A 27,863-nucleotide genomic window follows, 5' to 3' on the forward strand; every position below is an offset into this window, starting at 1 on the left:
CTTTCTAATGTTTAGGTGGAATCTTCTTTCTTGTAGTTTGAATCCATTGCTCCGTGTCCGCTTCTCTGGAGCAGCAGAAAACAACCTTTCTCCCTCCTCTATATGACATCCTTTTATATATTTGAACATGGCTATCATATCACCCCTTAACCTTCTCTTCTCCAGGCTAAACATACCCAGCTCCCTAAGCCGCTCCTCATAAGGCATCGTTTCCAGGCCTTTGACCATTTTGGTTGCCCTCTTCTGGACACGTTCCAGCTTGTCAGTATCCTTCATTTTGCATATCATAAATCCCTGCATATTTTACAAAAACTATGCCATTCAGTATATTCAGTATACTGTATATCATTATTGCACCCATCAAAACTTATTTACACTTGAATTTATCTTAATGCTGCCAGTGTTTTCAGGTGTACACAATTTCTTTTTTTAATAAATATTTTTTATTGAAAATTTTTATAACATAAGAACATCAACAAAACATCAAAAACATCAATATAGCAAAACCAAAAAGAAAACAAAAACACACCAATACAAACAAAAAAAACACATACATCATCTTATATCATCCTTTTAACTCATTGTCCCTTTTACTTCCCCAACTCCCCTCTATCTGATTTTCATTTTAGAAACATCTGTAACAGTTTCTATTTCATTACTTTTAATTTTCATCATCCTGTATTTTCTTTAATTCTTCTTAATCCCATCCTTTTATTTGTATCTCAATTTTCTTGCTTTATAATCTCATCTTTTCTCCCTATTGCCTTAACTTCTGTGTTTCCCTAGATGTTCAGACTTTCAACTCTCAAAAATAATTCCCTAAATATAATTTAAATTTTCTCCAATCTTCCTCCATTCTTTCATCTGCTTGATCTCGGAGTCTTCCTGTCAATTCTGTCAGTTCCATAAAGTCCAACATTTTCATTTGCCATTCCTGTAGAGAGGGCAATTCCTCTTTTTTCCAATATTTCGCAATTAAAATCCTCGCAGCTGTGGTGGCATACATAAACAAAATAACATCTTTTTTGGGAATTTCTTCCCCCACTATTCCAAGTAAAAAGGCCTCTGGTTTTTTCAAAAATGTATTTTTGTATATCTTTTTCATTTCATTATAAATCATTTCCCAGAAGCCTTTTATCTTAGGGCATGTCCACCACATATGATAGAATGAGCCTACTTCCTCTTTACATTTCCAGCATTTGTTATCACCTTATGATACATTTTCGCTAATTTTACCGGAGTCAAATACCATCTGTACATCATTTTCATTAAATTCTCTTTCAGCACAGTACATGCCGTGAATTTCATACCCTTCTTCCACAGTTTTTCCCAATCTGACATCATAACACACAATTTCCCTCCATATATTCAATAAACATTTTCCAGTCTCCTCTAAACGTATGTTCTTCTTGTTCTGTTCTCTTCTTCTATATGTTAAGTCTGCGAGTTGTGCATATTCTGTCAACTTAAGTTCCCATTCTTCTAAACAACAAGAACATGCCTTATGGATCTTTCCTTGGTTCCACCCGGTTCCCGTTTGCTTTCCTCCGCTACTAGGTTGTGGGTGACTCAAAGTCCCTCTCCCTCCCTTCTTCACGGTTACACCAAGAAAACCCTCAGCAACCTTCCTAACAGTTTAAAGAGCAGGCCTCATTGCTTTTTTGAACGCCCGTTTTGAACCCAAAACAGGACAGAGAATTATTTGAAATTGTTACGTACTGAGCTGAATCCTAGAACAATCGGATCCAGAATGCAGCAGACTCCGAGTATATTTCAGAAATAGAGCCGGGTCCCTTGCTACCTGAACTTAAAAATGGAAAGCGTAATGCTGGCGGTCAACAAAAGAGGTTTAAAGACTGCCTCAAGGCAAATTAAAACAAATTAAAACAGCAACAATTGGGAAACACTTGGCCTGCGAGCGCTCCAGTTGGAGAGCAGCCTTTACCAAAGGTGTCATGGGCTTTGAAGATGCTCAAACTCAGGGCGCAAGGGAGAAACGCGCTAAGAGGAAGGCATGCTTGGCAAATCCACACCGTGATCAACTCCCGCCCAGAAACCCATGTCCGCACTGTGGAAGGACGTGTGGGTCCAGAACTGGCCTCCACAATCACTTACCAACTCATTGTTAAAACCATGTTTATGGAAGACAATCTTACTCGGTGACGAGTGATCGCCAAAGAAGAAAGAATATCAAGGCTGCCTAGTGGTTAGAGCAGACTTGGGGCAGCTGACCTGGAAATCAGAAAAGTGGGTAGAGCTCAGTTTCCTCGGTGTCAGATTGACAGGAATGAGCACCCAGGCTCGGATTTCCCCTTGCGTTTGACGTCTTACTTCAGGGTGGGTGGCTGGAATCCGTGGTCCTCCCACGCTTGGGTCTCTTTGCCAGTGTGGCTGAGTCCAAGCCTGTCAGTTGTAAGATGAGTCTGAGTTTTTGGTTACCGAGGACTTGACTCCATCCATTCATCTCTGACCGATCATGGGCTTAGGCCAGGCATCCCCAAACTTCGGCCCTCCAGATGTTTTGAACTACAATTCCCATCATCCCTGACTACTGGTCCTGTTAGCTAGGGATCATGGGAGTTGTAGGCCAAAACATCTGGAGGGCCGCAGTTTGGGGATGCCTGGCTTAGGCGAATTTGGTGAGTAAGCCAGCAAAATAATAATAATAATAATTTAATAATAATTTATTATTTCTACCCTGCCCATCTGGCTGGGTTTCCCCAGCCACTCTGGGCGGCTTACAACAGAAAAATGAAATAAAACAATTAAACATTAAAAGCCTCCCTAAGCAGGGCTGCCTTCAGATGTCTTCTAAAAATCTGGTAGCTGTTTTTCTCTTTGACATCTGATGGGAGGGCGTTCCACAGGGCAGGCGGCACCACCGAGAAGGCCCTCTGCCTGGTTCCCTGTAACTTGGCTTCTCGTAGTGAGGGAACCGCCAGAAGGCCCTCAGCGCTGGACCTCAGTGTCCGGGCAGAACGATGGGGGTGGAGACGCTCCTTCAGGTATACTGGGCCTTTGAGGCCGTTTAGGGCTTTCAAGGTCAGCACCAACACTTTGAACTGTGCTCGGAAATGTACTGGGAGCCAATGTAGATCTTTCAAGACCGGTGTTATGTGGTCTCGGCGGCCGCTCCCAGTTACGTCTAGCTGCCGCATTCTGGATTAGTTGTAGTTTCCGGGTCACCTTCAAAGGTAGCCCCACGTGGAGCGCATTGCAGTAGTCCAAGCGGGAGATAACTAGAGCATGCACCACTCTGGCGAGACAGTCTGCAGGCAGGTAGGGTCTCAGCCTGCGTACCAGATGGAGCTGGTAGACAGCCGCCCTGGACACAGAATTAACCTGTGCCTCCATGGACAGCTGTGAGTCCAGAATGACTCCCAGGCTGCACACCTGGTCCTTCAGGGGCACAGTTATCCCATTCAGGACCAGGGAGTCCTCCACACCTGTCCACCTCCTGTCCCCCACAAACAGTACTTCTGTCTTGTCAGGATTCAACCTCAATCTGTTAGCCGCCACCCATCCTCCAACCGCCTCCAGGCACTCACAACCCCCCCCCCCGATTTTGTCTATAACAAGAGAGAGGCCCCAAACCTGTTATCAAAGCAGCAAATTTCATGCTCGGCCAGCGTCCCTCGAAGGCCAATGGCTGGGTCCTCTGCTCCACCGCTGTCTCTCTGCTTTCAAAGAGAGGATGAGCTGTCCCTCCCTGTCTCTACCAGACTGTCAAACGCAAAGGCGAGAGCAGGAACTGAACCGTCGTCGCCTCCTTTCCTCCCAGCCACCACAGAGCATTGCGCCTGGGCCCCCAGCGCAGCACAAAGCTCAGCTCACAGGCCTTGAGGGCACCCAAAGCTGCTGGCTGGAAGAGCTGGTGTTCCATCCAGCTCACCACATCTCTCCTTGCAGCGCCTATGCTCAGCCTCCTTTGTAACCAAAACGCTCGAGAAGGTGGTAGAATGAGGTTAGAAATGAGAAAGCGGAAGGACGCAGCGATCACAGGCGGTCGACTCGAAAAGGGGCCTTGTAAATGTTAGAAGCATCTTAAAAAGCAGAGACATCACCTTGCCTACAAAGGTCCGTATAGTTAAAGCTATGGTTTTCCCAGTAGCGATGTATGGAAGTGAGAGCTGGACCATAAAGAAGGCTGATCGCCAAAGAATTGATGCTTTTGAATTATGGTGCTGGAGGAGACTCTTGAGAGTCCCATGGACTGCAAGAAGATCAAACCTATCCATTCTGAAGGAAATCAGCCCTGAGTGCTCCCTGGAAGGACAGATCCTGAAGCCGAGGCTCCAATACTTTGGCCACCTCATGAGAAGAGAAGAATCCTTGGGAAAGACCCTGATGTTGGGAAAGATTGAGGGCACAAGGAGATGGGGACGACAGAGGACAAGATGGTTGGACAGTGTTCTCGAAGCTACAAACATGAGTCTGACCAAACTGCGGGAGGCGGTGCAAGACAGGAGTGCCTGGCGTGCTCTGGTCCGTGGGGTCACAAAGAGTCGGACATGGCTAAAAGAATAAACAACAACAACAAAATGTTAGAAGAGACCTGCTGATCTGGCCAATGTGGCTTCTAGTCCAGCTTCTTCTTCCTACAGTGGCCAAGCGAACACCCCTTTTGGGGGAAGAAGAGACCAGCAGGGATCAGCAGAGTGGGAACTCGAGCACCAGGGAGTCTCCTAAAAGTCTGGTAGTTGTTTTCCTCTTTGACATCTGTTGGGAGGGCGTTCTACAGGGCAGGCGCCACCACCGAGAAGGCCCTCTGCCTGGTTCCCTGCAACTTGGCTTCTCGCAACGAGGGAACCGTCAGAAGGCCCTCGGTGCTGGATCTCAGTGTCCGGGCAGAACGATGGGGGTGGAGACGCTCCTTCAGGTATACTGGACCGAGGCCGTTTAGGGCTTTAAAGGTCAGCACCAACACTTTGAATTGTGCTCGGAAACGTACTGGGAGCCAATGTATGCTGGCCCCAGACAATTGTGGCACCTGAATGGAACCATAAAGTGCCCCCCCACCCCAGCGAGGGAAGAAGGGATGAGGGAAAATCAACCTGGGGAACAAGGGGAGAAAAAGATCTACATTGGAAAACCAGGTCAGGAGGAGAGCAGCAGAGCCTCGTATTCACTAAAATGTAGCTCCGGAGGAAATTTCTCTAAAAATTGTGCATGGATGGTATTTAACACTGAGGTGCCTACCTTACAGCCCGACAGCTCTCCATTATGTTGCAGAGGGTGCCAAATTATAGGCGCATACCAACATACGTGGTAGAAATGTCCACAAATAGAACCACTTTGGAAAGAAGTTTTTAAAGAGATCTCTCAGATAGCATCTCCGACAACCCCACTGACCACTTAATTTATATACTTCAGATTTGGACCAATGAAGAAGGAATTGATAACACAGCCCCCGGAATGGTAATAGTCAGAACTTGGAGAAACTTGCAATTAATGAATATTGATCACCGGTGTAACGCAGTCTGACAAACAGCTGTAACGGAGAAGCTGTCGCAAAAACGGAAGAGGAGAGAAAGAAACAGTATAATTTTTACATTGCATGGTGTTATTTTATTCAATATACATATGACCAACAACACATGGATGAGAAATACAACATATATTGCAGTATGGTGCAGATAAGCAAGCACAACTCATTAGCTCGTTCAAGTTGATTTCTTGAAGAATTCATTGTACTAGTTTACAGTAACCACCAGATTATTGTGTACTGAAAAATAATATGTCTAGTATTTTACCCCTCCTAGTGACCCATTCTTTGTTAGCCATGTCACGTCGAATTATTCGTCTGGGTATAATTTTGTAACCGGGGGTGGTGTGGTGTGGGGAAGCATTTTTTTTTTAATACCAGTAAAAAAGTGACTGAAATCAAACAAGAATGGAAGTCAACTTTACCTGCGTGGGCTGATCTCGCAAGAAGGATCTGGAGACAGGCTGGAAGCGCAGAGCAAAGGAGAAACGCAATGAGAAATGGTGTGAAGGTGAGACAGAAATTTAGTTTCTCCCCCATCTGAGGTGGGCAGAGAGGTCACCAACCTGTCACCAAAGCGGCAGACTTCATGCTCAGCCAGTGTCCGTCAAAGATCACACACGGCTGGGGGACCCAACTCCCTCCTTGCCCTGCTTTCTCTCTCTCAAGAGAGGCGACAAATTAGTGCTGCTGAAACAAACACCGAAGACAGGAACCGCAACATCACACCCTTCCCTCCAGCACATTGTCAGTTTGCATTTCTTGGTACAGACAGTGTTGATTTGATGTGTAGAGATCTTCCCTATTCTGCTTCATTCGAGAGGGTTCCGGGAGCTTTTCTCTGTGTGAAAGAAACAAGGCGAAGGTTCATGATGTTCGAGTTGTTCCTCCTGAGAAGCTGAGTACAGCTGACTTAAACGGGTTCCCTTATTTATTTCTTCTGTCAAGGTCATGCAGACTATAATAATAAGGCCAGAAGGAGCCTGGGTTTCACTCTATCTCTCTTTCTTCTGGTGTGGTGTTCTATATATAGTGTTTTAGTCTTATAATAAGTCTTATAATAAGTTGTTATAATATAGTGTTTTAGTCTTATAATAGTCTTATAATAAGTTATTGTAAGTTAAAGTCTGCTGTAACTGGATTTCTTATGGATGGTGCCAATCCTGAATGAATTGGATTTGTGACCATTATGCTCATTTGCCTCTTCAGTTAAGTTCTCTGCTGGATGGAATATTAATTGCCTTTGGTCTACTTTTTGGGAATCCTGCAACCTGTTTACAATTTTTGCTCTGCTAACTATACGTCAGAGTTTTGCTCTGGATCAATATTGTGCAGAATTTCAATGACATTTCCAATGCAATTCTGGGCTGCATCAATAGGAGTATAGCATCTAGATCTAGGGAAGTAATAGTACCACTGTATTCTGCTCTGGTCAGACCTCACCTGGAGTACTGTGTCCAGTTCTGGGCACCACAGTTCAAGAAGGATACTGACAAGCTGGAACGTGTCCAGAAGAGGGCAACCAAAATGGTCAAAGGCCTGGAAATGATGCCTTATGAGGAACGGCTTAGGGAGCTGGGTATGTTTAGCCTGGAGAAGAGAAGGTTAAAGGGTGATATGATAGCCATGTTCTAATATATAAAAGGATGTCATATAGAGGAGGGAGAAAGGTTGTTTTCTGCTGCTCCAGAGAAGCGGACACAGAGCAATGGATTCAAACTACAAGAAAGAAGATTCCACCTGAACATTAGGAATAACTTCCTGACAGTAAGAGCTGTTCGGCAGTGGAATTTGCTACCAAGGAGTGTGGTGGAGTCTCCTTCTTTGGAGGTCTTTAAGCAGAGCTTTGACAGCCAACTGTCAGGAATGCTTTGATGGTGTTTCCTGCTCGGCAGGGGGTTGGACTGGATGGCCCTTGTGGTCTCTTCCAACTCTACAATTCTATGGTTCTATGACATGCACCCTGAGCTCGGTGCAGAACTCAGCCTATAGACCATAAGCTTTATTCAGCCCCATCAAGGAGCCGCTAAACACATAGTGACAATGCCATCGCTTGTTTTTATCTGTGTTCAAGCTCAGTTCAGCCTGGGTTGGTTGGAGCATGGTGCTGATCATGCCAAGGTTGCAAGTTTGATTCCCATACGGGACAGCTGCTTTGCAAGGGGTTGGACTAGATGGTCCTCAGGATCCCTCCCAACTCTACAATTATGTGATTTTCAAAGTAACCAGATGCAACAATGGGGAGAGGGGCATGAGAAAGCATCAGCCCCCCACCCCTGCAAATTCAAGAGCACAGCACAGTGCAACGCTTATTGGTGTGTACACCATCAAAACAATATCGTCAAAACAAACATACAACATAAAGGCCGGGAAACTGTAATAGAAAAGCAGATAAAAATTGGATTATTAAATTATCTACCAGACTTTTAGAAGACATCTGAAGGCAGCCCTGTTTAGGGAAATTATTAAATTATCTACCAGACTTTTAGAAGACATCTGAAGGCAGCCCTGTTTTGGGAAGCTTTTAATGTTTATCAGACCATTGTATTTTAATATTTTGTTGGAAGCCGCCCAGAGTGGCTGGGGATACCCAGCCAGATGGGCGGGGTATAAATAAATAAAAATTAAATAATAAACTGGATTATTAAATTATGATCTAATAACAACAGTTCCTTGCCAGGGACCTAGGTACTGGCCTGCATCAACATTCTGCCTGTCCACAAAGCTGCCACAGACAGGAATAAAGAGCAGAGCTCACCACATCCGTCCTTGCTGTGCTTTCACCTGTTAACCAAAGCGCTTTACAAAATGACAGAGCAGGCGACTGGGGCTGGAGGTGAGAAAGAGGAAGGATGCAGGAGGTGCAGGCTGCCGGCTCAGAAAGGGGTCATGCAAACTTTATAAGTTGATCGGGCCAAAGTGGCCTCTCCTAGCTCAGCATCCTCTCCTCAGAGTGGGCAACCAGAGGACCCTCGTGGGAAGCACCAGCAGAGCAGAAACTGAAAGCCCAAGAAGAGACACTTGGTAAGAGAATCCTCCTCCATTGCAGATGCCCCATCAAGCTAAACCAGCTCCTGCTTGGTAATTGGTAATTGCCTTATTGCTATGGTCTATGGGGTCACGAAGAGTCGGACATGTGTTCCTCAACCTTGGGCCTCCAGCTGTTTTGGGACTACAACTCCCATCATCCTGAGCTAGCAGGACCAGTGGCTGGGGATGATGGGAGTTGTAGTCCCAAAACAGCTGGAGGCCCAAGGTTGAGGAATTGCCTTATTATACCGAGTCAGACCACTGGCCCCTTTAGCTCACAGACTGGCTCAAGGAGCTTCGACCTGCAGATGCCATCGGAGATTGAACGTGTGTGGGGGGGGGGGGTAAAAAACGTCCTCTTCCCCCCAAAAGTTGCCCTTTCCGAGCCAGCCAGGAGTCGAACCTAGAATCTTCTGATCCGTAGTCAGACGCGTTATCCATTGCGCCACTGGCCCTTGGACGCGTGTTACTTGTGGCTGGTTTGGCTGAAGACAAGAGCTGATTTCCCACAGCATCGTGATTTCCCACAACTGCGCGGCTGGGAGAACTAGGAGACAAAGAGGCGCAGAACAGCCTCCAAATGTGTTTGTCTTCCCCCTTTCCCAGCCTATAAAGGCAAATAGCGGAAGGTGCTTGATTCTTTTCCTGTTCACCACGATCTAATGCAGCAGCGGAAAGCAAACGGCAGGCTCAAAAGAGCTCAGTGCCAGATTTGCATGCATCTAATCCGAAAAGGGGTCCATGGGGTCACGAAGAGTCGGACACGACTAAACGACTAAACAACAACAATCCGAAAAGGAATCAAAGCAGGGATACTGGTCGGTCCTCTGAGATCCCTTCCATCATCCTAAACACTCATCGCGGTCAAGCGACGCCCAATGCGAATCCCATAAGCCGCGAACAAAGCTTCAAAATTCCAGCGCGGCTTGTCATTTGCCCACTTCGTTTCTCGGCACTCTTGTAACGGGCACTTCTGATTGGATGGCGGTGGAAACTGAACCAATGAGAGCGAACTCTCGATTTAACCAATAGGAAATGGACTCGCGTTAGCGCGAAAGAGAACGAGGTTTGGTTATCCAATGACAAACAAACGCTTCCACTGCTATTTGCATACTACATTCCCGGCCAATAGGAATTTGAGGATTTGAGGTGCTAATTAGCATTAAGACTTGTATAAATACAAGCGGCTGCGAAGAGCGCTTCATTTCTCTCTCGGCGGTTACTGGAAACTTTTCGAGATGCCTGAGCCAGCGAAGTCCGTTCCCGTGCCTAAGAAAGGGTCGAAGAAGGCCATCACCAAGACCCAGAAGAAGGGCGACAAGAAGCGCAAGAAGAGCAGGAAGGAGAGCTACTCCATCTATGTCTATAAGGTCCTCAAGCAGGTCCACCCGGACACGGGGATCTCCTCCAAGGCCATGAGCATCATGAATTCCTTCGTCAGCGATATCTTCGAGCGCATCGCTGCGGAGTCTTCCCGCCTGGCCCATTACAACAAGCGATCCACTATCACTTCCCGGGAGATCCAGACTGCTGTGCGCCTGCTGCTGCCTGGAGAGTTGGCCAAGCATGCTGTGTCGGAGGGCACCAAGGCTGTCACCAAATACACCAGCTCCAAGTAAACTTGGAAAACAACCACTCCACTAAAACCAAAAGGCTCTTTTAAGAGCCACACAAATTATTTTAAAAGACTGGAAATCACTGGACCTAACGGCCAGGGGTCCCTTTACCTTTTACTACTGAGTTCTGTTTCCTTGGGCTTCCAAGTTGTCCCCAGAATATCTCCTACAATCGGTCCACCACTTTCAAAAGTAACAAAAATTTAAGGTGGGTGGGGTGGGGTTGGGGGTTTCATTGCTGTGTTAAGAACTGTTTACCAATCCAGTACAGGAAAAGGTAAAGTTACTTTTTGGGGGGAGACTGAACATTGTTCTGTTGTAATAACTGGTAAGTCAAACCTAGCACTAGCCGTGCTCATAAGCATAAACATTGACTAGCTGAAGATTCATTGATTAACCCATTTTCTTTTGTGCCCTTTCTGATAATGTTTTATGTGATTATGGTGTAATGGTTAGCACTCTGGACTTTGGATTCCAGCATTTTGAGTTCAAATCTCAATAGAACCTACAGCTTATTTTCCCCCTTGAGGCACATTGAGCAAACATTCATTAAGAATTACCAAGTCCTATCACTTCCCCGTTTTATACAGTGGTACCTTGGTTTACAAACACAATTGGTTCCGGAAGTCTGTACTTAACCTGAAGCGTACTTAACCTGAAGCGTACTTAACCTGAAGTGAACTTTCCCATAGAAAGTAATGGAAAGTGGACTAATCTGTTCCAGACGGGTCCACGGAATACTCAACCTGAAGCGTACTTAACCCAAGGTATGAGTGTAATATGTTCCGGAAGTCCGTACTTAACCTGAAGCGAACTTTCCCATTGAAAGTAATGGAAAGTGGATTAATCTGTTCCAGACAAGTCTGCGGAGTACTTAAACTGAAAATACTCAAACCGAGGAGTGCTTAAACCGAGGTATGACTGTACTTCTCTCAAAATTGTTGCCTGGTCGCTTGCTCCCCGCACTTGGCACTTTGTATATTGATTCTGATTTCTGATCTGTGAGACTAGAAACGGAATCTGTTTCTTTTCTTTTTTTAATATATTTTTAGTGGTTTTATAACTGATACAAAGAAATATAACAGAAAAAGCAAAAAGCAAAAAAACAAAATAGAAAAAACAAAAAGAGAACATAGAAAAACAAATACTTATTCACATTCGAGCAAACATCTCATCAAGCTTTAGTTTCCTTAACAATATAATGCTCCAATATATTTTCTTACTCTATCGACTTCCTCCTTCCCCCCTTCCATGTTTCTATTTGTAACTAATATAGCACTCTCTATTTCTTAAATCATTTCTTCTAAAATACTCATTATAAGTCTTATTCTTATAAATAATATTTCAAAGTATCATTTGGATCTAGAACTCTTGATAATTATTTTACAATTAATCTTATTTCCTCCTTACTATATCTAATTGCTTCTTTAGCCTCTTTGTACTTCCACTTCCCTTATTGTCCATTTTTAATCTGATATTTCTTTTCCAAATAAATCTTGAATTTCTTCAAATCTCCTTCCACCGTCTCCTCTCCCCGGTCACAGATTCTCCCAGTCAGTTCAGACATTTCCATAAATTCTATCAGCTTCATCTGCCAGTCGTCCACAGTAGGTAAATCTTCAGATTTCCAATTTCTTGCTAATACAATTCTAGCTGCTGCTGTGGCATACAGAAAAAAAGTAACATATTTCTTTGGCAATCCTTTCCTTGTGATTCCAAGTAAAAAAGCTTCTGGTTTCTTAGCAAACGTGTTTTTAAACACTTTCTTCAACTCATTATAAATCTTGTCCCAGAAGCTCTTTACTTGGGGACAAGTCCACCACATATGGCAAAAGGTCCCTTCCGATTCTTTACATTTCCAACATTTATTATCCTTTTTATGATATATCTTCGCAAGTTTGACTGGCGTAAGATACCATCTATACATCATCTTATACAAGTTTTCTTTTAACACATTGCAAGCAGTAAATTTCATATTACTCTTCCATAACCTTTCCCAATCTTCCATCATAATATTATGTCCTATATCTTTTGCCCTTTCAATCATTACTGATTTTGTTTGTTCATCTTTAGTATGCCATTCCAACAATATATTATACATTCTTGAAAGATTTTTAATTTTTGGTTCTATTAATTCTGTTTCCAACTTTGATTTTTCGGATTGAAAACCAATTTTTTTGTCCATTTTATACATTTCATTAATCTGATGGTATTGCAACCAATCACTCAATTGGTTTTTCATCTGGTCATACGATTTCAACTTCATCTGATCATTTTCTTCTATCAAGATATCTTTGTATGTCAACCATTTGGCTTCCATGTTCAATTTTTTGTTAAATTTTGCCTCTAAGGGTGAAATCCACCTGGGTGTTTTCCTTTCTAAAAGATCTTTATATCTGGCCCAAACATTAAACAGTGATTTCCTTATAATATGGCATTTAAAGCCTCTATGAACTTTGACCTTATCATACCATAAATGAGCATGCCAACCAAATGCATTGTCAAAACCTTCCAAATCTAAAACATCAGTATTATCAAGCATAAACCATTCTTTCATCCAGCAAAATGCTGCAGCTTCAGAATATATCCGTTTCTTTATTGTATTGAATCTGAATAGTAAAATCTTGGAATGTAGTTGTGTTCCTTTGCAACCTTTTCAATAAAAGAAATATTCCCAGGTGACTTTAGTGACTTTTTTTTAAGTGAGTGTCTTTCTATCTGGGGTTCGAACTACTTTTCCGCTTGAGATTCCCCCAGTTCTCTCCTGCAATAGCCTCCAAATATGTTATCGGTCAATGTGTAACTTGAAGATAGGCCACAGCTGCAGTTCTGATTCCTATTTACCTAGGAGTCATTGTCTTTGCCAATCACTCGTGGCTGAGTAAGGTTGCCTTCCATAAACATGGTTTTAACAGTGAGTCCATAAGTGACTGTGGAGGCCAATTTCTGGATCCACACATCCTTCCACAGTGGGGACATAGGTTTCTGGGTGGGAGTTGATCACAGTGAGGGTTTGCCAAACATGCCTTCCTCTTAGCTCCTTTCTCCCTTTCTTCCTGAGTTTGAGTGTCTTCAAAGTCCTTGACACCTTTGGTATAGGCCAGTGATGGCGAACCTATGACACGCGTGTCAGACGTGACACGCAGAGCCCTCACTGCTGGCACGCGCCCAACCGGCCCATTCATGCTGTTGTTGTTGTGTCCCCCCCCCCATTTGTTCTCCCACTCCTCCTACAGCTTGTCTCTGCTAGAGCTTGTCTCCACTGTTAAAACCCGGATCCTTTTTTGTTGTTCTTGTTGCTGGTAGCCAGAGATTGGTTTTTAACCCTTTCTGTGCTTTTTTTCTAGCGCTTTGGCAGACTATGATTGGGTGTAACAGCATTCTTTTTTAACCCATTCTGTGCTGGTTTTTTGGCGCTTTGGCAGACTATGTCGGTGCTGTGTGTTAGTTCCAGCGAAGGTATTATTCGTCATTTATTTCTGTTCTCTACCCCCCCCCCAAAAAGCAAAGCAACTTCTGCACCCCCCCAAAAAACCTCCAAAACTTTGGTCAGCAGCTCCCCCCAAAAAGCTCAACAACTCTGGGCGCTTTGTGATAAATAGGGTTTTTTTTATTTTGTTTTGTTAAATAATTAGTTTTTGGTTTATTAAATACAGTTATATATTACAATTATACATTTTTGTTATTTAAACTATAAATATCGTAAAATCATTGTTTTTTTCTCGAAGTGACACACCACCCAAGTTATGCTCGGTTTTTTTGGCGAATTTTGACACGCCAAGCTCAAAAGGTTGCCCATCACTGGTATAGGCTGTTCTCCAACTGGAGCGCTAGTGTTTCCCGGTTGTCAGTGTTTATACTACATTGTTAAAAGATTTCTTTGAGCCTTTAAACCTCTTTTGGTGACCACCAGCATTTCACTTTCCATTTTTAAGTACAGAATAGAGTTGTTGCTTTGGAATACGATAATTAAGCATCCAAACATGACCAGTCCAAATAAGTTGATGTTGAAGAATCATTACTTTCACACTGGTGATCTTTGCTTCTTCCAGTACACTGATATTAGTTTGGCCTTCAAAACAAGGTTCTGCTTCCCTATCTGGTAGAAGACAAGGTGAAAGCACAAAAAGGATTTAACAACCATGTTATTAAACGATCTCTCTTGAAGATCTGGAAGAGACAGCTAGACCCCAAAGCTCCCAGATGGGCGTCACCCATAGAAATAATTACAGTAAAGAAGATAAATTCAGAGAAAATTTGGGGGAATTATAAAGATTTATTAGAAGAAAAAGATGGGACATTTAAATTAAAGGAATATGACAAATTAAGACACCATTTCACTGGATGGATTCAGTATCACCAAATTTTTATAGTAAATTTAATGAACATAAAGACAAGGATTTTTGGAGGAACCTTCTTTATTGGGGAAAAACAGCTTGAATACAGCTTGAAAATACAGCTTGAAAATAAAATAATTTCTAAAATGTACAATACGCTACTCGAATATGGGAGACCAAAGATGAGATGGTGAAAAAGACGGTGACAAAATGGGCCATAGATATGGGGGGAAATATACAAATGGATCAGTGGGAACGATTATGGAAACAAACCTAGAATTTTACAGCCTCGGAGGGAATTAGGGAGAATACGATTAAAATGTTTTATAGATGGCACCTAACCCCTGTAAAAATTCACAAAATGTATAAGACCAAGGACAATTTATGTTGGACATGTCAGGGGGAACGGGGACATTTATGGAGGCGTTGGTGGCACTGCGGGGAAATAAAGAATTTTTGGAATCAGGTAGTTGAAGAAATAAAAAAATACTCAAATATAATATAAAGAAAAACTCTGAATCTTTTCTATTGGGGATAATATAATATAAAATTGGGGGAAATCTATTGGGGACAACATAATAAAAAAACAGGATGCGACATTGTTCTTGTACGCCGTAACAGCTGCAAGAACTCTGATTGCATCCTATTGGAAGAAGAAAGAAATACCCAATATTTTGGAATGGCAAGAGAAGCTACTTAGCTATTTAGATCTGGATAACCTGACCAATTCTATTAGAGGGTATACTAATAATAATAAGTTCCATCAGAATTGGGAAAAATTGGGAGAGTACGCTACATGAAGGGACAGTGCCCCACGGTAAAATCTTGGGTTTATTTCTAATACCTCGTATTGAGTTGATTTGATTTACAGTAATTTAAGTTGATAAAGTTGAAAGACGGTGAATTTTTTTCTCTTGTTGAGTTTCATAGCTGCCAAGTTATCCCTTTTTTTAAGGGAAATTCCATTATGCTGAATAGGCTTCCTCGCGAGAAAAGGGAAAACTTGGCAGCTATGTTGAGTTTAGATAATAGTTGAGAATTATAGGATATATTTAAATAGGATTGAGGGGAAGTAGTACCAGAGTATTGCAACTAAAGAACCTGAGAGGGAGATAAGTGGAAGTCTAATATGGGAGGAGGAGATATAGGGGAATAGATAAACAAAGGTGTATGGTAAAAAGGAATATAGCTGAAATGTATTTTGATTATTTTGATTTTGGGTATGTATGAAGGTCTGGATGTATTATTTTTGTTTTGTTTGTGCTTTCTTTATGATTATGATTATTATGATTATTAATATTATATTATGATTATTATGTACATTTGAAGTTGTATGGTATCATTTTTTGTTATATTATTATTATTTATATATGATTTTGTATGTTATTATTTCTATATTATTGTTTCTTTAGTGTGTTTGTGAATATATTTTAATTTGAATTCTAATAAAGTTTATTTTATTTTTTTAAAAAACCAAGGTTCTGCTTCAACTTGTAGACTTTACAGATAGAGTTTTTAAAAATTAGTTCTAGAACACTTATCAGTTTTAGAATCTAAACCTTTGGCTAATTAAGCAATCTGTGTTGTGGCCTTTTAAACTGTGTCTGAGGGGTTGTTATTTTTGCTATGTATTTTTGTATTGTAAACCGCCCTGTAATCCTGATGAAAGGTACAGCAGTACAGAAACTTAATAATATAATATCCAGTTTTTACCTACAGGCGCTAAAGCTAAATTAACTCTGGTCTCTTCTCCATTCCCTTAGTTCACAGTTAAAATTGCCGGATAGATCTAAGTGAAGTGGAAATTCTTTCTCGTGCGGTGCTTTTTCCAGCCATTTATTTGTCAAAATAAATACAAATCTCCAGCAATTCAATTTCCAAGAATCTAAGATAGGTGTTATCAATAGCGCCGAAGTTGCAATTCATCTACGCTGACAGGACAGTTTCTCTTCACTAGAAAAACGTCATTAGGCAGGTTGAATTCTATGAAGACCCGCGGCGTATTTTTACTGGTTGAGAGGCATGGGTGGGGCAAGCGTTGAAGTTTTCCCTCTGGTCGGATAAGATGATATAAAAGGAGAATTGCAGAGGCTTAGGCGTCATTGGTTTCTTGTTAGCTTGTTGCTGTTAGTCATTTTGCAAAATGTCTGGCCGTGGTAAAGGTGGCAAGGGCTTGGGCAAAGGGGGTGCCAAAAGGCATAGGAAGGTCCTTCGTGATAACATCCAGGGGATCACTAAGCCTGCTATTCGGCGGCTGGCTCGCCGCGGAGGAGTGAAGCGTATTTCTGGGCTGATCTACGAGGAGACTCGCGGTGTGCTAAAGGTGTTTCTGGAGAACGTGATCCGTGATGCCGTAACTTACACGGAGCACGCGAAAAGGAAGACCGTAACTGCTATGGATGTGGTGTATGCCTTGAAGCGCCAAGGTCGTACTTTGTATGGATTTGGCGGCTAAATTCCTGATTCGTATTCTCAGCACAAACGGCCCTTTTAAGGGCCACCACTTGCCCGTAAAAGAGCTGCTAAATGCGCTAGAATGGTTCTATTTTTAAAAAAGGCTTTCAGCATTTGTACTAGAGAATTGGGAATTCTCGAGAGCTTTGCTTGATTCATAGTAGAGCTGACGGAAGGCTTGAAAGGAAAGTCCAGTGAAAAGCTTTTGGTTCCTGTTCGGGTTTTTTTTTTCCAAAGTTACAAGCACATATAGCCTTGAACTATACTGGGCGTTTTAGATACCGTACTTGGTTTTCTTCTGTTGCACAATAAATAAGCCTTTTCAATAGATATTTCTAGAGCCTTCATGGCGGGCGGGGATGTAGCTCAGTGGTAGAGCGCATGCTTTGCATGTATGAGGCCCCGGGTTCGATCCCCGGCATCTCCATTGAACGTTTTACACACGAAATTTTACATTTTAATTTTTAAAAATAAGATTGATTTCTAGTTGGTCTTTAAGGTGCTACTGAAGGAATTTTATTGATTTCCTGATTAGATATCCTACAAAAGATACCCACTCCCGACACCTGAAGATTTTCTTAATGCCTTCGGTACTTTGTGAAAAAGGGGCATAATGAATCCGTTTTCCTCATAGGGCAATTGCCAAAACTACACAATGCACGTGATTGTCCCAAGCTGTTTAATCCGTTTCTCAATGGCGGGGGAAGATTTAAGGGAATAGGTTATCATGAGAACAAGTTGCAATCTGTTTTAGGAAAGTTTCATATCAAGAGGGGAGGTGGAATTTTTTTTTTAGAAGCGCAGCCTTGCTTGAAAAATTGGGCGGCACTTTTGTCCCTGAACCTTGAGAAACAAGGAAGAGAAGGAGTGGGGAGCAGATTGTCGCTGGCTTGGGGGTTGGGAGAGAAACTACGGGGGGAATTAAAATAATAGCGCAGCAGTAATCAAACGGTTTCCTACTGGAACTTGCAAGTCCGCGTTTTGAATGCTAAAGAGTAAGACAACGCAACAGGGCTTTCTTTAAAAAAATAATTCTGCTAAGAGGTTAGCAAGCATGCGAGTGCTCAGCAATTTTATTGAGAGTTTACGGTACTGTATTCCGTTTCTCAAAAGGAAATTTGGGGTTTGTGTGATTTTTAATGGAAACAGTTACAGGTAGGTAGCCGTGTTGGTCTGACGTAGTCGAAACGAGAAGGAATTTTTTTATTTTGTTTAATGATGATTGTATTATCTTTTTAAGAGGATTTCGCTGAAACGTTTGGCTCAATTTGGCCTGTGGCTTAGAATCGCTGTTTTGATTGGATAACAATGCAAGATTTTCAATACACTATTGAGCTTGTACCGTGTTTCTCATATTATAAGACACGTCTTATTTATTTTTTCCTCAAAAAAACACACTATGGTTTATTTTCAAGGGATGTCTTATTTTTTTCCTCCTCCTCCTGCCGTGGCCGGCATTGCTGCTGCGCCTATCACTATGTCTTATTTTCGGGGTATGGTTTATATTCCTTGAATGCTTTACAAATCCTGCTATGGCTTATTTTATGGGTATGTCTTAAAATATGAGAAACAGGTAATACAACCTCTAGGGAGCTTAGTTCTTGAACCAATAGGTAACACGTATTTTCTGCCTATAGACAGGCAGTATTTGAAACAGTCTCCTGAGCAGCCAATCAGAAAATAAGTGCTTGAAGCCCTTCATTTGCATAAAGCTGGCATAAAAGGCGTTTGTTTTTCCTCTGCGCTAAAGAAGTAGCAGCTGAGTTTGAAAATGCCTGATCCTGCGAAGTCCGTTCCCGTGCCTAAGAAAGGGTCAAAGAAGGCCATCACCAAGACCCAGAAGAAGGGCGACAAGAAGCGCAAGAAGAGCAGGAAGGAGAGCTACTCCATCTATGTCTACAAGGTCCTCAAGCAGGTCCACCCGGACACAGGGATCTCCTCCAAGGCCATGAGCATTATGAATTCCTTCGTCAGCGATATCTTCGAGCGCATCGCTGCGGAGTCTTCCCGCCTGGCCCATTACAACAAGCGATCCACTATCACTTCCCGGGAGATCCAGACTGCTGTGCGCCTGCTGCTGCCTGGAGAGTTGGCCAAGCATGCTGTGTCGGAGGGCACCAAGGCTGTCACCAAATACACCAGCTCCAAGTAAACTTGGAAAACAACCACTCCACTAAAACCAAAAGGCTCTTTTAAGAGCCCTCCACTTTTTCTTTAAAAGAGCTGTACTTGCTTTTCACTTAAAAAAAATATCTGCTAGATCAGTGATGGCGAACCTTTTAGAGACCGAGTGCCCAAACTGCAATTCAAAACCTACTTATCGCAAGCTGCTAACACTAATTTAACCTGTATATATGTGTTTCACGTTTCTTGTTTATAACTGCTGTTGTAATAAATAAACCTTCATAAAAGTTATTGCATTGCATTCTTCGTTAAATTATCTTTCCATATAATTTTATGTTTAGGGTACTCAAGGAAAATCGCCACCGGAGAAAAATAAATAGTTCAAATTGGGAAAAATAAATACACAAAATGTTTAGGGGTATGTGTTCCCCTGCGTCACTACAGAAAAAAAGCACTGGTATTGCTCCGAAACAAAATGGTGTTATGAGCCATTAAACTCAAAAATACGTTTTTTCCAGAAGGCTCCACAATTATGAACACTGGGGTGCTGTACTAAGAGCCACCCTCTCCCAATTTTTAATGAGATAATAATGATTGTCTGCGAGCACGCATACAAATAAACATTAATTTAAAAAAACCCAGCCAGATGGGTGAGGAATTATTATATTTTACTGTTTCTTTGGCTGCCATTTGATCGCAGCCTCCACGGAATGAATTTCTCTGTCAGCTTCCAGCCCAGCGAACATGTAAACCCAGCAGTCCCTTCTTAGGTTGCTGTCTTTCGGTGTTTTTTGACATGGGAATTAAGCCCTGCTGAGCTCAAGGCGGCTTACTCCTGAGTAGGAAATAGACTGGCCCTGGTGCATCAGGTCAACGCCTGCTCAGCACCTTGCTTGAACAGCGCACGAGCCCAGAGAGGCCTCTGAGTGTCCTCTGGCACGTGTGCCATAGATTTGCCACCACTGGGCTAGAGGCCTGCAGCAGATTCCAGTGTTGTAAAATTAACCCAAGCATGCTTAAGGTTGGTTCATTGGATAACCACCATATATGCTTCAATTTGCTATTAAATACCTTTCTGTATGCTGTCAAAATCCATAATTGTGAACTATTTACCAGGCAACTCAAGCATGAAACAGCAAAGCTGGATGTTAAAATTGCAGGTTAGATCAGCTGCAATATTTATATTTTAGTGGCAATGTGTAGGACCCTTTTCATACAAGTGCAAAGTTCTAGGTTAGGGGAAGCAATTCGGTATAAGGAGGCACTGTTCATTTACGGGAAGAGCTGTAAAATTTCCCATAGCATGTAATCAAGTTTTCTACCCTGTTGGTCCTATGCATAGGCGCACTAAAAGTATATTAAGATCAAGTATGGGTCTGCTCTAGGCATAATTTAGCTGGCTGGACACTCCAAAAAGTATCATTACTTATTTGAAGCAGTGTCTCAGGTTGAAAACTGCTAAAGCCTTAGCGAAGTGGCCAAAAATATTTGCTTTTCTACACCATAATGAAGGACATATACATCCTGTAATGGCGATCTACCACCACCCCAACCTGAGCGCTTACTATTTGTACCTGCGTTAGTTGTATGCAGGAAATTTTTGCTAGGGCACCATGGGCATTTTGCCCTACCAAAGGGAACACAGAAAGCAAGGAGACAAAAGCAATTTCCAGCAATTTTGAGTATATGTAGTGGCTCTTAAAAGAGCCTTTTGTTCTTTGAGGGAGAGGTCCTGACAATTTAAGCCCTTTCTCCGCGGATGCGGCGAGCCAGCTGGATGTCTTTGGGCATGATGGTGACCCGCTTGGCGTGGATGGCGCACAGGTTGGTATCTTCGAAAAGGCCCACCAGGTAAGCCTCGCTGGCCTCCTGCAGGGCCATCACCGCCGAGCTCTGGAACCGCAGGTCAGTCTTGAAATCCTGCGCGATCTCCCGCACCAGACGCTGGAAGGGCAGCTTGCGAATCAGCAGCTCGGTGGACTTTTGGTAACGACGGATCTCCCGGAGGGCGACAGTCCCAGGGCGGTAGCGGTGAGGCTTCTTCACGCCCCCGGTAGCCGGGGCGCTCTTTCGGGCAGCTTTGGTCGCCAGCTGCTTCCGAGGCGCCTTCCCGCCGGTGGACTTGCGAGCGGTCTGCTTGGTACGAGCCATTAGAAAGTTTCAAGGCGGAAAAAAGAAAAGAAAAGAAACACTTTCTCTCGCGACTGATACCAGCGATTTGCCGAACGCTGTCTCTGGCTGGCTATTTATACTCTACTTCCTCTGCTTGGATTGGCTAACAGCATTGACCAATCACTTGCCAGGTTTGAATCTCCCGCGCTTTGCAGGGATTGGACGTGATTTGAAGCCGCAACGTCGCGAGAACGCAACATATGTGGACTTAATTTCATGAAGAACCTACAGTTCTGGGCTGTGCTCCCTCAATCTGAGTTTCAATTCCTTTGGGATGACCGGTAGCGAGGGAAGACTGAATACTTTTATTTAAATATTCCGCGTGGCGACACGATTGGACAAAATTGGAAGTTAGCCACTGACCAATCAGAACGGAGCAAATGGTAGTACAGCGTGAGACTTAAATTCTTCTGGAATTCTAGAGAGAATTGCAGAAAGTGCCGGTTTACATGCTTGCAACTGATTAAACGAGTAGATAGAGCACAAAAGAACAAAATAAAATTTAGTCTTGCAAACTAAAATGAGAGAGAAAAAGAATTCCTTTCATAAGGTAGCGTGGCCGAGCGGTCTAAGGCGCTGGATTAAGGCTCCAGTCTCTTCGGGGGCGTGGGTTCGAATCCCACCGCTGCCAATATCTATTTTCCTGTTATTAACTGAATGCTGACCACATGAAATATTGTTTTTTTCTGCTACTGTCTGAGTTCTGGAACCCGCAAGCGATGTCATACGGCTGAGTTTTTATCGTATTATCATATAAATATTGTGTTCAGTGCTGATTAGTGGAGTATAGCATTCTAAATCGTAACACTTTAAACTGTTAATGGGTGTTAATAATATAGAACAATAAATAGTAATAATGCATGTACAATTTTGTTTCTGCGATCACCATTTCCGCGCCTCCCCCGCAAAATGAGCACTTCTCCCCGTCGGGGAATCGAACCCCGGTCTCCCGCGTGACAGGCGGGGATACTCACCACTATACTAACGAGGACTTAGCTGATCTGCGGTTTTCCTGATTTGATGTTATCCTAATAGTATTCGGGTCTGCCTAAGGGCTGAGCCCTCCCCAAAAGCAAGTGTGGTTGCTGCAGTCCTTTTTTTAATGCATTTTTTTCTCACATTTACCTGGGGCTTCCTTTCGGATAAACACGCATAGGCTTGCACTGTAAAACAGTTTAGAAAGTGATTTCTGACCTTTCCTTGATCTTTTGAAGTGATTCGTTTTCATAAGAGTTTCTATTGCACTCCGTTACAGGTAGGTAGTCGTGTTGGTCTGAGTCGAAGCAAAATAAAAAAATTCCTTCAGTAGCACCTTAAAGACCAACTAAGTTTTTATTTTGGTATGAGCTTTCGTGTGCATGCACACTTCTTCAGATACACTTGAAACAGAAGTCAGTCCCTTATGTATATACAGAGGGTGGTGGGTGTGGGTGGGAATGGGTGATGGGCTGATGGGAGTGGTAAACCTGTAGATGGCTGTTAACGACTGCTGATGACTGCTATTGGTCCTGCGGGGGAAAAGCAAGGGCTGAGGCGCTAAAGAAAGCTTGATCATGCTTAATGAGATAAGAATCCAATGTCTTTGTTTGAAATACAGCACTGGCACATAGCTGCCAAGTTTTCCCTTTTCTCGCGAGGAAGCCTATTCAGCATGAGGGAAAATCCCTGTAAAAAAGGGATAACTTGGCAGCTATGCACTGGCATCCTGTGTGCCTATGTGCAAAGTTTGGGAAGCAGTGGGAGGAGGTGGAGGAGTTGCTAAGGGGCCATCCAGCATCAAAGTAGGCCCAGTTTAGCAGAGGTACAAAACTGGAGGGAGGGGCAGCAGGAGAAGGTGATTTAGGCAAGTGCAACTCCAGCATCCTGTGAGACAGACATCAGCGGAGCCACCTGGGATAAACAATGAGATTGGATTCTTATCTCATTATGCATGATCAAGCTTTCTTTAGTGCCTCAGCCCTTGCTTTTCCCCCGCAGGACCAATTGCAGTCATCAGCAGTCGTTAACAGCCATCTACAGGTTTACCACTCCCATCAGCCCATCACCCATTCCCACCCACACCCACCACCCTCTGTATATACATAAGGGACTGACTTCTGTTTCAAGTGTATCTGAAGAAGTGTGCATGCACACGAAAGCTCATACCAAAATAAAAACTTAGTTGGTCTTTAAGGTGCTACTGAAGGAATTTTTTTTATTGTACTCTGGGTATTGATGGAGGAAAAATATTGTGCCACTGTATGCCAATGGGCTGATGGGTACATTCCAATGGATCCCAGAAACTACATTGCCACCACAGCCGGCGATAAAATAGGATAAAAATCTCAGGATGTTACAATATAGTTAGATGACTCCTTACTGACAGTGAGTAACTTGCGATAACCAAATACTGACTTGAGATTACCAAAGGCGCCCAGGCACAAGTGTCTATTATTTGTAAACTTCAGTTTGGAGTGTAGTGGGAGAAACTGTTAGTTTCCTAAGGCACAAAGTCTGCATCCGTTGTTGTTGTTGTTGTTGTTGTTGTTGTTGTTGTTGTAGACTCCCTTTATATCGGTGATATATCTGTCCTCAGGCGACCCTGCGGACAAACCTTCTTAACACTTATTTCAGGCAGAAGCCGATCAGTTTCTGTGCAGCAGTGGTTCAGACGCTCAATAAATTCCGGTGGAATATCTTGGAAGCTTGGTTCAAAAACTGCTATACAAGACCACTTTCTTTTCACTGAACTCCAGAAAACAGCACCTCATAGAAGACAAGCGCCTTAAGATGCCGGGTGTGCTACTTGGCTCAATTAAATAAGCAATTGTCTTGAAATTATCCGCCGAAACACGTTCCTTTCTTGGTTACTGAAAAGGAAACCCTCCAAAGTATCCTATTAAATACTTTCCACAAGTGTCCGTCCAAAGGAACATTTGCTATTTTGACTTAAAAGCAAATGTTTACATATTTGAAGGCTTAAGAACTAGCCAGGGGCTGAACTCCCCTCTGTTTTCCAGGCTTGCCTTGCACCCCCCGAACGTGAAAACCAGATCCTTAAAATCGCACATATCCTCTCCATCGATCCCTCCCGGATCCGAAATTATCCGTGCTGCTAATTTCGATTAATTGACATTATAAGCGGATAAAGAAGCACAAAGCGGCAAAGGCCCCCAGCCAGGTAATGGCGTGCACGCGCCGTCCCCGGAACGCACCAATCAGAGAGCGGCTTGTCCCCTATAAATAGCGGGCTCCGAGCCGCTGCTCGCGCTCAGATTTCGGAGTGGAGGAAGAAGCAGGTTCCGTGCGATTATGGCTGAAGTTGCTCCTGTCGCCGCTGTTGCGGCCCCCAAAGGTACCGCGAAGAAGGTGGCCCCGAAGTCCCGTAAAGCTTCAGGCCCCAGCGTAACGGAACTGTTGACCAAGGCGGTGACGGCGTCCAAGGAGCGCGGCGGCATATCCCTGGCCGCGCTGAAGAAGTCGCTGGCGGCCGCCGGCTACGACGTGGAGAAGAACAACAGCCGCATCAAATTGGGCCTGAAGAGCCTGGTGGCCCGAGGGATCCTGCTGCAGACCAAGGGCACTGGTGCCTCGGGCTCCTTCAAGCTGAACAAGAAGCAGGCGGACAACAAGGACAAGGCGCCCAAGAAGCCGGCGGCAGCGGCGAAGAGCAAGAAGCCTTCCGCGGCCAAGGTGAAGAAGGCTGTAGGAGCCGCTGGGGCCAAGAAAAGCGTCAAGAAAGTGACCAAGAAAACGGCGGCCAAGAAGGCAGCCAAGAGCCCCAAGAAGTCCAAAGTCACAAAGCCCAAGAAGACAACGAAGAGCCCTGCCAAAGCTCTGAAGCCGAAGGCTAAAGCCAAGCCGAAGGCATCCAAACCCAAACTGGCCCCTAAGAAAAAGTGAATTAACATTTCTGCTGCGGGAGGCCATTTAACAAACGGCTCTTTTAAGAGCCACCCACAATTTCTGCGAAAGACTGAATTCACTGGCCTGATCGGCTTTTCTCCCAAGTTCTCGAAATTGGTTAGTTTTATGGTTGCGTATTCCTAAATGAGATACATTAAATTAATTTTGACAGTGACCGAGCGGTTTAAAACGCTGGATTAAGACTCCAGCCTGAAAGGCAGTAAAGCAGAGTGGGTTCGTATCCCACCGCCAGTTACATTTGTTCCATTTTTTACATTTGCGATCACAACAAAGGGGATGCGGTTTATTTTTTCTTACCATAGTGTCGTCTCCTGCATATGTTGATTGCCATTTGATGGAAGAATACGGTATAATTTAGGGGGAGAACGCCAGGTGCGGGGCGCGGTATCAGCGCATTTAGAAAAATTACAGTGCTTTGGTCATGTTTGCAATAGTTCTGATTCATGATCGGTTGACACCGCTGGTTTGCTACTTCAGCTGTGTGCGGTACTTTTTTTTAAAAAAAAACCCGTAACTGTCAACCTGCACCGACGAGGATGGGATTCGAACCCACGCGTGCAGAGCACAATGGATTAGCAGTCCATCGCCTTAACCACTCGGCCACCTCGTCGCGGCTGTTGCTTATAAATCCGGCTATTCTCCTGGCCAGGTTCACCTGTTCTCGCATTCACCTCTCGGCTTTACCTATACCTATATTATTTTCAATAGGTTTAAGGTGAAAACAAAGGGGGTGACTTTGAAGACTTCATATCCACTGTCTCACTAGTTCATTTGCTCCTGATACTTAGCTCTCTTTCGCAGTGCTAGTTTACAGATGCTTGTTTAAAAATGTGTATTCAGACGTGCAACGAATTGCTATTTCTTTTAAAATGTTGGTCTCTTCCTTTTCTCATCTTGTCCCCCACCCCCTTTCTTTTCTCTTTATTTGCAAATGAAAAGTGGTCTTCCGACTTCTTTCAGCAAGTGTTCAGTAAATAACTTAAATACAACTTGTAATGGAATGGCAGCACTTCGTTTCTTTTTAACTTCATGTCCTCTTGTCTTTTCTTGAAGTGGCATAGCTAAATAAAGTGTCAACACAAAACGAAGCCTGTTTGAATGTTCACAGCGGAGAAACTTATCGTCAAGGTCAGCAATTCGCACTGCTGACTTTATTAAAGGCCGTAGAACGAAAACGTAAACTACTGATGCCGAAACCCGGGATCGAACCAGGGACCTTTAGATCTTCAGTCTAACGCTCTCCCAACTGAGCTATTTCGGCCAGTGATAATAGCTGCTTTGATGTAATGTGCAATCTCAGCAGTTCTTAACAGAATAATGCTGCTTTACTCAAAAGGCTATAAAAGTTTGCCTTTTGATATTCCTGAAAATAGAGGAAATGCTATTGTGCGATAATATAATTAACTGAAGAAACATATACAGAAATCTTAAAAAGTAGATTAAAATGTATGTTGCATTGGCCGGGAATCGAACCCGGGCCTCCCGCGTGGCAGGCGAGAATTCTACCACTGAACCACCAATGCATCCGCTCGTCAAGCTTCCCCGTCACTGTATATGTAGACGCTTTACAATGTGTGAGCGGCATTTTCATAAACTTTGGAAAACTTTGGACGTGTTTGTTGGCATGGTTTCAGTTTGCAGCTTGGCCGTCCTGCTTTCCAAAAATGAATCTCGGGCCCCAGCAATCAAAAGGCAGCCTGTTCTCCGCCACTTGGGCGATGCCTCCTTCAATCTAAGACTCCATATTCTTACAACTTTTTCTTCAGTCTGCGCTGTGTTGAGTGACCTGCGATCTCCTATCTTAAGGCACACGAGAGGGAGGGAAATCACCCCGCCCGTCTGGAAGGCACTCTGCACAGGTTTAAATGTGCTGGTTTCTTTAAGATTGCATAACGCCTTTCAGCTGATTACGCCGCCCCCTTTATCCCCCCCCTCCCTCTAAAGCTTTTACTGCTTAAGTTTAAGGAACTCAGACGGAAGTTTTCGTTTCTGCTTTCCCTACTTTGGAGACAACACCACTAATATATTTAAAATTTCTTTAAACTCCACTAGAAATACATACACACACCTTCTGCTTTTAAATTACTTTTCCTCTTGAGACTGAAAGAGACAGGCTGCGACCAACTGGAGACGCAACCCTCTAAATTCTCTCCAGGGTTTGTGGCTAACGTGCATTTTGAAAATCGACGGGGGTTAGGTTAGGGGAATGGGAGAACCCCCATTCACAAGCAAAATGAGGTTCCACCGAGATTTGAACTCGGATCGCTGGATTCAAAGTCCAGAGTGCTAACCATTACACCATGGAACCAAGCATACCAGCTGACTCCTGTCCTGTGACTTTGTTCCAATTTAATAGCATACTAAGATAATAACATGTGCCAAATATACCACCCCCTTCTTCCTATGTTTACATTATGGAGGAATATCGAAGGGTTTAATCAGATACTATTTGAGTCTTGAAGCACTTGTCTTTTTTATTATTATTTTAAGAAATACTGGAAACTGTTGCACTAGGAGTGTTCCCATTTCACTGGAAGTGTGAAGCAGACAGGCAACAAGGACTAGTATCAAGGAACAGCAAAAAATATATTCCTGATTTTTCTGGTTGGCCTCTCATCGGCACCCATTCCTATGTTGCCATCTGTGTATAGTATATGGACACAAAAAACAGGTTTGGCAGGACCCAGACCACAGAGACTTGCAATCTAAAAATATACTGTACTATGGTTTAGCTACAAT

The 27,863-nt window shown here is 43.4% G+C and overlaps 6 protein-coding genes and 8 non-coding genes across 18 annotated transcripts in view; 6 read left to right on the forward strand and 8 right to left on the reverse strand.

Moving 5' to 3' along the window:
• Positions 1-6,465, reverse strand: part of LOC132593066 (Fc receptor-like protein 5) — a 31,693-nt gene extending 25,228 nt beyond the window's left edge. For 2 of the 5 annotated variants that reach the window (XM_088655035.1, XM_088655033.1), the window contains exon 1: positions 3,595-4,246. In XM_088655035.1, coding sequence (XP_088511161.1) covers positions 3,595-3,619 — 25 coding nt within the window. In that variant the 5' untranslated portion in view covers positions 3,620-4,246. Of the gene's footprint in view, positions 1-3,594; positions 4,247-5,910 lie in introns of those variants that run through there. The other 3 variants (XM_088655036.1, XM_088655034.1, XM_088655032.1) reach the window with 3 other exon arrangements.
• Positions 6,466-8,897: 2,432 nt separating this feature from the next.
• Positions 8,898-8,970, reverse strand: TRNAR-ACG (transfer RNA arginine (anticodon ACG)). The gene has a single exon. It is a non-coding gene; the product is annotated as a tRNA-Arg (tRNA).
• A 769-nt stretch (positions 8,971-9,739) lies between these two features.
• Positions 9,740-10,188, forward strand: LOC118094262 (histone H2B 7-like). Its single transcript, XM_035134465.3, has one exon. It carries the CDS (start codon positions 9,754-9,756, stop codon positions 10,132-10,134), a length of 381 nt encoding a protein of 126 aa, XP_034990356.1. The 5' UTR covers positions 9,740-9,753; the 3' UTR covers positions 10,135-10,188.
• A 6,393-nt stretch (positions 10,189-16,581) lies between these two features.
• LOC118094264 (histone H4) lies at positions 16,582-16,971 on the forward strand. Its single transcript, XM_035134468.3, has one exon. The coding sequence runs from the start codon at positions 16,612-16,614 to the stop codon at positions 16,921-16,923; it is 312 nt and encodes a 103-aa protein (XP_034990359.1). The 5' UTR covers positions 16,582-16,611; the 3' UTR covers positions 16,924-16,971.
• A 306-nt stretch (positions 16,972-17,277) lies between these two features.
• Positions 17,278-17,349, forward strand: TRNAA-UGC (transfer RNA alanine (anticodon UGC)). The gene has a single exon. It is a non-coding gene; the product is annotated as a tRNA-Ala (tRNA).
• A 1,276-nt stretch (positions 17,350-18,625) lies between these two features.
• Positions 18,626-19,294, forward strand: LOC118094266 (histone H2B 7-like). The gene has a single exon (XM_060282279.2). It carries the CDS (start codon positions 18,694-18,696, stop codon positions 19,072-19,074), a length of 381 nt encoding a protein of 126 aa, XP_060138262.1. The 5' UTR covers positions 18,626-18,693; the 3' UTR covers positions 19,075-19,294.
• A 1,441-nt stretch (positions 19,295-20,735) lies between these two features.
• LOC118094261 (histone H3) lies at positions 20,736-21,274 on the reverse strand. The gene has a single exon (XM_035134464.3). It carries the CDS (start codon positions 21,195-21,197, stop codon positions 20,787-20,789), a length of 411 nt encoding a protein of 136 aa, XP_034990355.1. The 5' UTR covers positions 21,198-21,274; the 3' UTR covers positions 20,736-20,786.
• Positions 21,275-21,767: 493 nt separating this feature from the next.
• Positions 21,768-21,849, forward strand: TRNAL-AAG (transfer RNA leucine (anticodon AAG)). The gene has a single exon. It is a non-coding gene; the product is annotated as a tRNA-Leu (tRNA).
• Positions 21,850-22,137: 288 nt separating this feature from the next.
• TRNAD-GUC (transfer RNA aspartic acid (anticodon GUC)) lies at positions 22,138-22,209 on the reverse strand. The gene has a single exon. It is a non-coding gene; the product is annotated as a tRNA-Asp (tRNA).
• Positions 22,210-24,465: 2,256 nt separating this feature from the next.
• On the forward strand, positions 24,466-26,208 carry LOC118094258 (histone H1.01-like). The gene has a single exon (XM_088655016.1). The coding sequence runs from the start codon at positions 24,510-24,512 to the stop codon at positions 25,098-25,100; it is 591 nt and encodes a 196-aa protein (XP_088511142.1). The 5' UTR covers positions 24,466-24,509; the 3' UTR covers positions 25,101-26,208.
• Positions 25,653-25,734, reverse strand: TRNAS-GCU (transfer RNA serine (anticodon GCU)). The gene has a single exon. It is a non-coding gene; the product is annotated as a tRNA-Ser (tRNA).
• A 104-nt stretch (positions 26,209-26,312) lies between the features above and the next one.
• Positions 26,313-26,385, reverse strand: TRNAF-GAA (transfer RNA phenylalanine (anticodon GAA)). Its single transcript has one exon. It is a non-coding gene; the product is annotated as a tRNA-Phe (tRNA).
• Positions 26,386-26,576: 191 nt separating this feature from the next.
• TRNAG-GCC (transfer RNA glycine (anticodon GCC)) lies at positions 26,577-26,647 on the reverse strand. Its single transcript has one exon. It is a non-coding gene; the product is annotated as a tRNA-Gly (tRNA).
• Positions 26,648-27,360: 713 nt separating this feature from the next.
• TRNAQ-UUG (transfer RNA glutamine (anticodon UUG)) lies at positions 27,361-27,432 on the reverse strand. The gene has a single exon. It is a non-coding gene; the product is annotated as a tRNA-Gln (tRNA).
• Positions 27,433-27,863: the final 431 nt, after the last annotated feature.

This window comes from Zootoca vivipara, chromosome 12 (assembly GCF_965207765.1).
Source record: "Zootoca vivipara chromosome 12, rZooViv2.hap1.1, whole genome shotgun sequence".
NCBI lineage: Eukaryota > Metazoa > Chordata > Lepidosauria > Squamata > Lacertidae > Zootoca > Zootoca vivipara.

Excerpts from the sequence above, each read along its gene's own strand:
- LOC118094262 (XM_035134465.3), top strand. The coding sequence starts at position 9,754 with ATGCCTGAGCCAGCGAAGTCCGTTCCCGTGCCTAAGAAAGGGTCGAAG.
- LOC118094264 (XM_035134468.3), top strand. The coding sequence starts at position 16,612 with ATGTCTGGCCGTGGTAAAGGTGGCAAGGGCTTGGGCAAAGGGGGTGCC.
- LOC118094266 (XM_060282279.2), top strand. The coding sequence starts at position 18,694 with ATGCCTGATCCTGCGAAGTCCGTTCCCGTGCCTAAGAAAGGGTCAAAG.
- LOC118094261 (XM_035134464.3), bottom strand. The coding sequence starts at position 21,197 with ATGGCTCGTACCAAGCAGACCGCTCGCAAGTCCACCGGCGGGAAGGCG.
- LOC118094258 (XM_088655016.1), top strand. The coding sequence starts at position 24,510 with ATGGCTGAAGTTGCTCCTGTCGCCGCTGTTGCGGCCCCCAAAGGTACC.